The 10,937-nt window shown below is 39.1% G+C and overlaps 1 protein-coding gene across 2 annotated transcripts in view; it reads right to left on the bottom strand.

Moving 5' to 3' along the window:
• Positions 1 to 10,937, bottom strand: part of LOC107098736 (protein spinster homolog 2-like) — an 86,818-nt gene that overhangs the window by 29,313 nt on the left and 46,568 nt on the right. For both annotated transcript variants that reach the window (XM_015396560.1, XM_015396559.1), the window contains exons 3-4: positions 7,287 to 7,423; positions 2,885 to 3,036 (exon numbers count right to left, since the gene is read on the bottom strand). In XM_015396560.1, coding sequence (XP_015252046.1) covers positions 2,885 to 3,036; positions 7,287 to 7,423 — 289 coding nt within the window. The remainder of the gene's footprint in view (positions 1 to 2,884; positions 3,037 to 7,286; positions 7,424 to 10,937) is intronic.

Genomic DNA, 10,937 nt, shown 5'->3' with positions numbered 1-10,937 from the left:
TTATCATAATGACCTTAATTGTGGTCTTTTTCATAGATGCTTATAATACCATTCTGTACTTTCAATGCCAACCCAACCTGGATTGTTTTGTTTTTTTTTTGCAAATAATGTCATTTTAATCGCATCTATTTCATTTCTAGTTGAGTCAATCCAACTCCACAAGTTTTATTTGTGATGCAGGAGTGGATTTTCTTTTGCTGAGGCTCGCCCTATAAACAGCCAGCTGGGGGTAGATGGCATATAACAGTCACTGAAACCCGTTGACCCTGAAGGCAACACACAGCTTCACTCTGCTAACAGGTCTGGTTTTTCTTCTGTATCTGTATTCTTCAATCCTGTATTACTGAAGGTTTATTGCCTCTTAGAAGGAGATTTGGTGTCTCACCAGATTGATAATTAAATTTAGCCAAGGTCTTTGATATTATTTTATTTTATTTTATATAATTTGTTTTGTTAACATCTAAACTATTTAATGAAAAGTAGCAGAAAGAACTCATATCTTCCCCATTCACAAAAAAGTATCACTTATTCAACTCAAAATAATTACACAAAACAGGACACAATATATAGCAGTGCATAATAAAACAAACAAAGAACCGTAAAAAGCTTAAACATTAAACATTTTGATACTGTTTCATAATGATGACTTTCAGGTTTCTTTAAGATATAGAAAAGGTTTTGAATGTTTTGAGTAATTGTTAAGACTCTTCCATTAATTAACACCTTTATTTGAAATACATCCATCATCTCCATAGTCATTGTTCTATATCTGGATTTTTTTTTTGTTCTGTTCTTACATCCTTTTTCTTTTTAAAAACCTACTTCGAATATTGTTTGGTAGAACTTTTTCACTATACATGAATTTTAAAATATAATTCTCTATCAATTCATTAAGCTTAAATAAATAAAATGTACCTGATCACTATATCCACACCCATTTATAATAACTCTTACTAGCAGTTAAAGCACCACCCCATACCTCCATTAGATATAAGTCAGATGTGGTAAAATCAGTGAGAGTTATATAAAATACACAATGCGCTATTATTTAGGAATTCCTTGGCAGTTCTTATCAATAATAGGTGCTGGTCATCCTTAATTGGTTTTATACAAACTCCCGGGAAAACTGTTTATGCCTGTACCTCCAAGGTTAGTTCTCCAAAATCAACAGTTCAGTATAAACTTTATCCCAACAGTGAGAGACTAACAGCCTGGCTTATCAGAGTCCACTCAAACTACATGCTTGGAAAGTTCAACACCATCGATAAAACTCAAGCCTTAAAAAAAAAGAAAAATTACCCTTCCAACCATCAACATCACGGCACACAAATATTTCAGTGGGGCCAAGTTTCAGAGAAAAACACGGAAAAGGGCAGTGAAGTCAATTTCCTGTAAATCTGATCTAATTCCTCAGGTCATTTCCTGGAAATAGTCCAAACAGTATTAGAAAAACAAACAAGTAAGAGACTGGATGGAACGATGACGGCTCATTTCTGCAGCCGATCTTTAACCTTCTATTGTTAGGACTGCTGGGCCCTTTTACACTGACCTGGAAATTTAGGAGAGGAACAACATGACCGCTTAGAGGGAGGCTGTCTTTCTCGGAGCGAATTCATTTTGCAGGGGCTCACCTCAGAATTTTAAACAGGAATTAATGTAAAGAGATGGGTTACTGCAGCAAATTCCTCCCATCTCCATCATTCTAGTATTCTAGAATTTCCTTCTTTCATCTGCGGAATTTTGCAAAAAATAGAAATATCCTAAAATCCTCCTTCTCACATATAAAGTCTTAAATGGCCAAGCTCCATCTGATATCAGAGATCTGATTGTTCCTTATGTTCCTAACAGAGCACTTTGCTCTCAATCTGTGGGTTTACTGGTGGTTCCTAGAATTTCTACAAGTAGAATGGGAGGCAGATCTTTTAGTTATCAGGATCATCTCCTGTGGAACCAACTACCAGTTTTAGTCCGTGAGGCAGACACCATGTCTACTTTTAAGGCTAGGCTTAAAACTTTCCTTTTTGATAACGCTTATAGTTAGAGTTGCTCAGGTTATCCTGAGCTATCTCTATAGTTATGCTGCTATAGGCTAATACTGCTGGAGGACAAAGGGACACCTTTTCATCACTCTGCTTAATTCTATTTCTATTCTTCCAGTCTAATGTTACACTCTCTCTGCTTGTTCTCATAGTAGCTTCCCCTCATCTGATCCAGTTTGACTGTGACACTATCCTGGAGAGAAATATCAGCTCTTCTGCTGCAACACCTTTGTTTATAGATGTTGGTGATCAGCCTTTTTTCAGTGTAGTCCTGTTTCTCTGACTGTGACTGGCTGGATGTGCTCTCTTCATCCTCTGACATGGGAGCTGGCTCGCAGCTTATCTGCCTGGCTGTGTGTTTCCTGGATAAGGCCAACTTTTACAGATAGTAGATGGCCACTCACACTGAGCCTGGTTCTGCTGGAGGTTTCTTCCTGTTAAAAGGGAGTTTTTCCTCTCCACTGTCACTACAAGCATGCTTAGTATGACAATGACACCACATGTCAGAAAAATCCTCCCTTTTTGACCTGAAAGTGTTTAAGTTACCTGATTAGAATCTGACAAAATATAGATAATAACTTATGTAAATATCCATCCCCATATTTGGAGGATAGGTAAAAATCAAGTTCTCTTGTCACTTAACTTGAGTGCTAGAAAAAAGTTTCATAGAAAAAGGTGCACATGTAAACGGGGTACCTCCTAACAGGAGAAAGATTAGCTACTCTAGGCTAAATGAGTTTCAGTCTTTATTTTACTTTATCGCCAAAAATGTACATTGTAACAATGTTCTAATCTACTGAGATGCACATTTATCATTATCACATTATGATGTGTCTGCCTCTCACCTTCCCAGGGGGATGGCCAAGTAGAAGACAGAGAGCATCATGGTCCGGCTGTTATTCGTGTACAGGTCGCCTATGATGGTGGGAGAGATGGAGGAGTAGCTGGACTCACCGATGCCCACAAGTCCTCTGGAGAGCACAAAGAGCCAGTAGTACTGTAGAGAAAACAGAACAAGAAAAAGGTTCAGAAAGAAAAACGATCAATAAGCTCTTGTGGAGCACAGCAGGTAATCTGTCTCTAAGAACAAAGTCAAACAGAAAACATTTTTTCATCTTACTTAAGGAGGCTTTTTCCTTTTTAAAAGTTCAATTTAAATTCTGTTCAGGCAAATAGCTATTTCATCTGTTTTTGTATACCTTAAAATTGAACTTCTAGGAGTCAAGTCTTTTGAATACAACACTAATTCCTCGAGAGATAGCAATGAAAACAATACAGTCATTTGAAATAAAAGAGAACATGTTTTATGATTTTATTGCTTATGTTTTTAATCTACACCAACATTTGTTTGATTTAAAAGGTTAACTGATCATCTTATTAAGAACAGTGCACAATTATTACCTTAACAAAAATAAGACAAACCGATGATAAGACTGAGTTTGATTTATTATCCACCTGTGACACGTTATCTTCTAGCAGCTGTCGCAAAGTGAAAAATGAAAAAAGGTGAACATTTTAAAAGCTTGTATTCAGAGGCACCTGTGTAGGCAGCTGGATCGTCAACTGTTTCCATAGCAACCACTATTCACAGGATGTAGGCTCCCATGTCCGCCTGTGAAGCTGCGAAGAAATCTAGTCCCCCCCCGCACACTGATGTGACGCAAGCCCCACACATTGGCTACAAATCAGAAAATAAATAAATAAATAATGAAGGGGAGTCAGCTTATCTCTCTAACTGTAGGATCTTAGTTACCTTTAAAAACCGGATTACTCTTCAATATCTTTGAAATTCAGGGCAATGCAGTTGTACACCCCCCCACTGTTAGGCTGTTAGGTGTTAAACGAGGAGGTGATCGCTCTATGAAAAGAACTAAAGGTGGCAGAATAAGAAGCTCAGGATCTAACCTCTGAGCTGACCTGAGCTCCCAGCTGACACCTCAGCCTTTGTGTTTGGGTGAAGGCCGGGACACGGAGTCATGAGGTCATCCACAAAGAGACATTCTCTGGAGACCTCAACATACACACCCTGTTGTAAAAATGACATGCAAGAAATTCCCCTCCATACCTCTGAGGCCCCCCTCTGCCATCGTAGTAGACCCTGTTGTTTTCAGAGCTATATGCAAGCAGGTTTCCAAAGCTGTTTTTCATCATTTAGTTTTGTATTACTCTGTTTGAACTACTGTGATAATGAGCAATACCCCGCTGAGCTCTCACTGCTGCAGCTACATGTTTGTCTCACTGCCTAAAAACGTTCATTCACAGTCTATTTTCAACCTTTGGTTGCACAGTGTTTAGTGGAGTCATGATGGCAGCTTTTTCCTGTGGTTGACTTCGGACTGTATCATCGAGGTTTGGACTAAAACAGTAGTAGCGTTGCAAACGCCAAAGAGCTCCAAGTGGTAACGCCACAAAAAACACCACAAATATTTGAAGAGGACGTTGTTAAAGTAAACAGCAGACTACAAAGAGATAAAGAAGTTTAGAAAATTTTAAAAGGCTATATGCTAACAAGAAATCAAATGCTAATATAAGTTATATGCTAATATTAGCATGCTATTTAGACAAAAATCTGTCAAATATCTATGGTTTTATCAGGTTCATCAGGCTTTATAATCTATAAAACTAATAATATCAGATATCCAGACACTCTATATTGTTTTCTTTCCTTGCTTGAGTGTTTAAGGAAATATTATTAAAACTTCATTGTGTTAGAGAACATTGGTATCTGGACTAAAGATTAGCTTTGTAAACACTGATGTGGTCTAAGTCCCTAGAATTTAGCTTAGAAATATCAACATTTAACTGAAAACAACACAGAGTTAAAGGAAGCTCAGAAAACCTACTCTAAGCAACTGTTTTAAATTGATTCCCTGCGTAGTTGCTTCTGAACTGAACTGAACAGTTGCCTTTTGTATCTCTGCTTCTGTTTCCCCAGATGGCCGCTCACACTGAGCCTGGTTCTTCTGGAGGTTCCTTCCTGTTAAAAGCGAGTTTTTCCTCTCCACTGTTGCTACGAACATCATTAGATTGAGGGATTGCCTTCGAGTCAATGAGTCGATGCAATCAACTGGTTTTCCTTAGATAGAAAACTTGAATCACTTTGACTGGATGATCTGTTTGAGCTGTAAAGAGCCTTGAGATGTCATGTGTTGTGAATTGGCGCTATAGAAATAAACTGAATTGAATTGAACTATATCCTGAACCAAAAGATAACTACTAAAGACTGAAAAGGGGTAAAGAAAAGTTACTTTAAAAGACATTTTTTATTTGATTTCATGTACTCTCAATATATATATGAGTTAAATGCTAGTAGTAGCACGCTATCTGTGCAAAGGCTAAATAGATTGGTCACAGATGCTCTATAATTGTATTTTTTTTATTAATCAGGAAAATTCTTTTGAAATCTCATCTAAAGTGGTGTATGAATGATAACTTTTTAAAAAACACAACACTTGACTAAAATCTACAGATTTGCTAAAATCAGCTTCCCTTCTTTGTCTTAGTTATGTGAATCACATGCTAACTTCACTTAACATGACTGTAAATAGCCGAGCCATGATTTGATCAAAGGTCAAGGGTGAAGAATGTAACCAGCAGTAATTATTAAAATCAATGGCCCTGTCTATAGTATTGATATGATTTGTTAATAAAGATTGCACTTGCATTAAGTCTCATCAGTCCTACCATAGGTTCCTGAATTTGTTGAGAAAAAAAGCTATGGCCAACATGTAATTAAAAAGTTCTGTTTTTTTATCTTTGTTTCTCCCCGTATCCTTCTGTGAACTGCTTCCACCTGCCCTGTTTTACCATCGGTTACATCACATCATTTTCATTCTGCTTCTGCTCAATTGCATCACCGTCATCCATCATCTGTAAAGATGGAGCGAGTCCCAATGCACCTAGATTCATTCACCTGCGTTTCACCTTCTAACCTGAATTTCATTTGCACATTTTAACATTAAACATGACTTTAAAGGGAATATTTACCTTACAATCTCTCATGCTTACTCTTTTACAAAGTGAATTTAGGAAATAACGGCTGCACAATGAGATGTTTTGTTGCATGTCTAACAGTTAAAAGCACTAAGCCACAGATGTGTTTCAATTAATAGAAAAGCAATCCTTTTGAAAGTAATCCATAGCCTTCATGCCGAATTGTCTGATGCTGGGGGTATTTCTGTTACCTAACATCTGGATTTCAAATCTGCTGCAAATCCAAACAGAAAATACACCACAGTCTCCTAAACTGGTAATGATAGGAATCAGTTCTAAGTAGTTATTAACATTTCATTACATGACATATCTTTCTATCTGTCATGGCGACAGTGGCTCGGTGATGTTACGTAATGAAGCCCTAGCCTTGTCTTATTCGACAATCGTTAGCTTGTCCACGCGCTGCATCCTTTGTGGCAGAAGGGAAGAGACCCTTGACTTAAGCAGCTGGGACTTATTTTCTACTTGCTCTTGTTTCTCAGGGAAGAGCCTGCAATTTTAGCTCCAAGCGGCTGAGTCTGAAGAGGATTTCCATCAAAGAATGCCCTCCTGGGACCGTCAGCATCTCTGAGCTGTCACTGCTGTCCACAGCTCTGAAGAGCTATGGCAGTGAACCGGCTTACTCACCACAGACTCCGTAACGCTGCTTTGCAGACATGTATGAGTGCTGCATATATCTAACTAACTCAGCCTTTTATGCCACATATCCGATCCAGGAGGCTCTTGAAAAATGTTACCAGGGCTCCGTCATCAGGCCTTTATCTAACCGGGCCCTCCCAACATGGACATGTTTATAAACAGAAGCTTTCACTGTAATATGATGCTGATCCTCGGAGGAATTCAGCTTCCCCCACATCAGATTCTAAAATAATGTTCAATGCACCTGACACCACCAAGCACAACACTACTTCCATGCGTTTAATGAGAAACAGCCTTATCTTCTAAAGGATTGTAATTGAAACAACTGCGAGGCACGGCCCTTCATTAGTTGATTGGCTGCCAGCCAGTTAGATAGAGAGAGTAAAAGGGCGAAGGGGGGCGGTGCAAACATTAAAATGTTTTCAAAGGCAAAGCTGCTGTCTGATTTAACAAGCGTGTCATTTCATTTCGCTTTACTAACCGTCGAGCATATCCAGATCACCACAGACTAATTAGCTCATCCCTGTCAGAGGAGAGAAGTCTAACGGAGCAACGCTGGTGCTCCCCAGCTGCCATTGTCCGGCAGTTTCCTTGAGAGCAGGAGCTATGCCGTACCTCTTTGCTGATGAACGAGCTCATTAGGGTCACAATAGACCAGAAGAAAATGCCACAGCTCAGGATGACCTTTCTGTTGAAGCGGTCGCCCAGGTAACCGAAGATGGGAGCAGCGACCATGAAGCTGCAGATGAAAACTGCGGAGGAAAGCAGAGGAAAGAAAATGTTACTTTGGTTACGGTACACAGACTGAAAACAACCACAGTCACTGATGTTGGTTGGAGGCAATCAATGGTCAGAACAAATACCAATGGCTGCATGCAGCATAGGCTGCCCCTCTCCCACCTGTTGCTGTGCACCACTTGCTAAAACAGTCACTACATTTTTCATTGCTCACACAAGATATAAAATAAGGAATGGGAATATGTTTATGTTTGCAAGACCTGCTAATATAAACATAGGAAGCATAAAATACCATTAACAAAGATTTTGGTGTGTGTTGTGCTTTGCTTTTACTGCAAAAACATTTCTAAAAGTAAACATTTCTAAAGATAAGTGTATTTGCAATTAACTTGAGCAGGTAAACAAGATGATCTGTGAATGGAATGAGCATGTTTACACTTAAAATACGATAATCATATTGTAATCCACTTGAAATAATAAACATAAATAAATGCATTTTGCTGGCAAATTCTGTAACCTACCTGCTCAAAATCAAGGGGAAATACACTTATTAAAAAAAAGATACTTAAAGGTATAATGGAGGAATTTCATGAATTTTTGAAAAGACACGCCCTCTCCCCCCTTTTATAAAAAAAATGCACATGCAAAACCCTGTATCTGCTCCTGAGAACACCTTTTAAACGCGTGTGAGAGTATCCACGAGCCTATTTCTCCTCGTGCACGCTCTGTTTAAAAGTTGCTGCTTGCATCGCTCATACAGGCTTATTTTCCAAAAGAAGATTTGCAATTTTTGCACTATGTCAGACTGACCACCGGTAAGTGACGAGCACGCAGGACGGCTTTACGTAAACATATGACCAGAATGATTGACAATTGAGAGGACCACCTGTTTTGATGATCCACTATACCTTTATGTTTTCAGCTGCACTGCAAAAACTAAAATATATATATATATTTTTTTTAAATAAGCCTTTCTTGTTGAACTGAACAGTTTTCCAGTGGAATAAGGCCATTTATAATAATAAAAATAACGTCATTATATTATCTTTTAGTGCAAAATATTGAATTGTCTTATTTTAAAGACAAAAATATTGTATTCTCAGATCATGCTATTTACATGCTTAAATTTAAAGGGAAATACACTTGCTTTATGAAATATCTACTCATTTTTGATCGGTTTTTGCATTGTGAGTATTTGCTTTGCTCCCTGGTCGACTTATTAAGTCTGGACCCGTAGCGTTCAGATCAGCTGTGAGACAGCAGCTCGCCAAAGACTCAGAGGACTGCCAGAGGACATGTCTGAGAGGGGGGTCGTATTATACTTCACCTACACTTATTACAAGTAGCAAAGCATAACAGTATTAAATGACGAGCGCTGATAAGACCATTTGTGGGCGATTAGATTAATGGAGACAAACCGTAGAGAAAACATGAAGTGAAGCTGGAAAGCAGCCTCCTACAGGAGCCCTTTGAGCAGTCAGAGGGGGGGATGGATGACAGAATTAGGCTAAAAGTGTCATGAAATTAAATAAAGGGGATTTGGGAACATGTCGAGGTTTAATTTAAAGCTGGAATTAACACAAACCAGATCTGAAGCGGTTTAAAGCGATATATCACAGAGGCTGCACTGTAGATGAAGAGGACCTCTGTGGCTGCTCCCCATAAATAAGTGAACATGTCTCAGAGTGAAATGAACACAAGTGCTTTAAAATATGCTCCTCTAATTGCCCGACTGGCTGCTGGACAACTAGACCAGATTGTTGAAGCTTTCAGGCAACATGCTTGAAGGAGATCCAAACAGATGTGGATTTTTAATGTTCTTTTTTTCTGTGTGCAGAGAGGAGAGATGGAGCCCTTAACATCGCCGAGGTAAAACTAGGGATCATCATCAACGGCGTAAACATACAGCAAAGGAACAGATGAGAGAGCAAAACGAAGGGGGTGGGGGGTCAGGGGGGTGTTACATAAGATAGAGGCATCGCAGTCCTACAGCTGCTGAGGCCAACCCACAGGATAAGGGACCATAATCAGATTATAGAAGCTGTAGTTTTCAACATGTCATATTTCGCTGCAATATAAGAAAAAAAGAAAAAGATATCCAATAAAAAAATCTATTTTTAGCAGAATGGTTACTTAATATAATAAGATCATTTTATATAACATGATGGCAGGTGCTTAGATGGAAAACCTTTAAACACGCAAAGCTGTTACATACAGAGCTGTGTGTTCAATATTTCCACAGTGTTTGATAATGACAGCAGTTAAGTGGTTCAATTATGTTTCTAGCTTTGTTATAGAAAATACATTTTATTATAAATACTTTAGACCTTTGATGTTATTTGTGCCAATAACTCTTTTCTGTTTCTTCCACAGAATAAGCCCACAGTCAACACCTTTTTATATATAAACATGTCAAATGTTTATATACAGTCATGGACAAAGTTATTGAGAATTACACAAATATTATATTTTCACATGATCTGCTGCCCTCTGGTTTTAATGTGTGTATGTCAGATGTTGTCATCATATACAGAAATACAATTGCAATCATATTATGAGTAACAAAAGCTTTTAATGATAGTTAGAATGAGTTCATGCAGCAAGTCAATATTTGCAGTGTTGCCCCCTCTTCTTCAGGACCAATTCTCCCTGTCATGCTCTCAATCAACTTCTGGAGCAAATCCTGACTGATAGCAGTCCATTCTTGCCCAATCAATGCTTCCATTTTGTCAGAATTCCTAGGTTTTCATTTGTCCACCGGTCTCTTGATGATTGACCACAAGTTTTCAATGGGATTCAGATCAGGGTAGTTTCCAGGCCATGGACCCAAAATCTCTATGTTTTGTTCCCTGAGCCAGTTAGATATCACCTTTGCTTTATGACAAGGTGCTCCATCATGCTGGAAAAGGCATTGTTCATCACCAAGCTGCTCTTGGACGGTTGGGAGAAGTTGCTCTCGGAGGGCATTCTGGTACCAATCTTTATTCATGGCTGTGTTTTTAGGTAAGATGGTGAGAAAGCCGACTCCCTTGGCTGAGAAGCAACCCCACACATGAATGGTTTCAGGATGCTTTACAGTTGGCATGAGACAAGACTGGTGGTAGAGCTCACCTCGTCTTCTCCAAACAAGCTGTTTTCCAGATGTCCCAAACAATCGGAAAGAGGATTAATCAGAGAAAATGACTTTACCCCCAGTCCTCAGAAGTCCACTCCCTGTACCTTTTGCAGTATATCAGTCTGTCCCTGATGTTATTCCTGGAGAGAAGTTCGTTCTTTGCTGCCCTCCTTGAGACCAGGCCTTGCTCCAAGAGTCTCCGCTTCACAGTGCGTGCAGATGCACTCACACCTGCCTGCTGCCATTCCTGAGCAAGCTCTGCACTGCTGGTAGCCCGATCCCGCAGGTGAAACACTTTAAAGAGACGGTCCTGGCGCTTGCTGTTCTTTCTTGGGCGCCCTGGAGCCTTTTTAGATACAATGGAACCTCTCCCCTTGAAGTTCTTGATGATGCGATAGATTGTTGACTGAGGT

Source organism: Cyprinodon variegatus, unplaced genomic scaffold (genome assembly GCF_000732505.1).
Source record: "Cyprinodon variegatus isolate N-32 unplaced genomic scaffold, C_variegatus-1.0 Scaffold805, whole genome shotgun sequence".
In the NCBI taxonomy this organism is placed as follows: Eukaryota; Metazoa; Chordata; class Actinopteri; order Cyprinodontiformes; family Cyprinodontidae; genus Cyprinodon; species Cyprinodon variegatus.
This window is presented reverse-complemented; position numbering and strand designations above follow the sequence as displayed.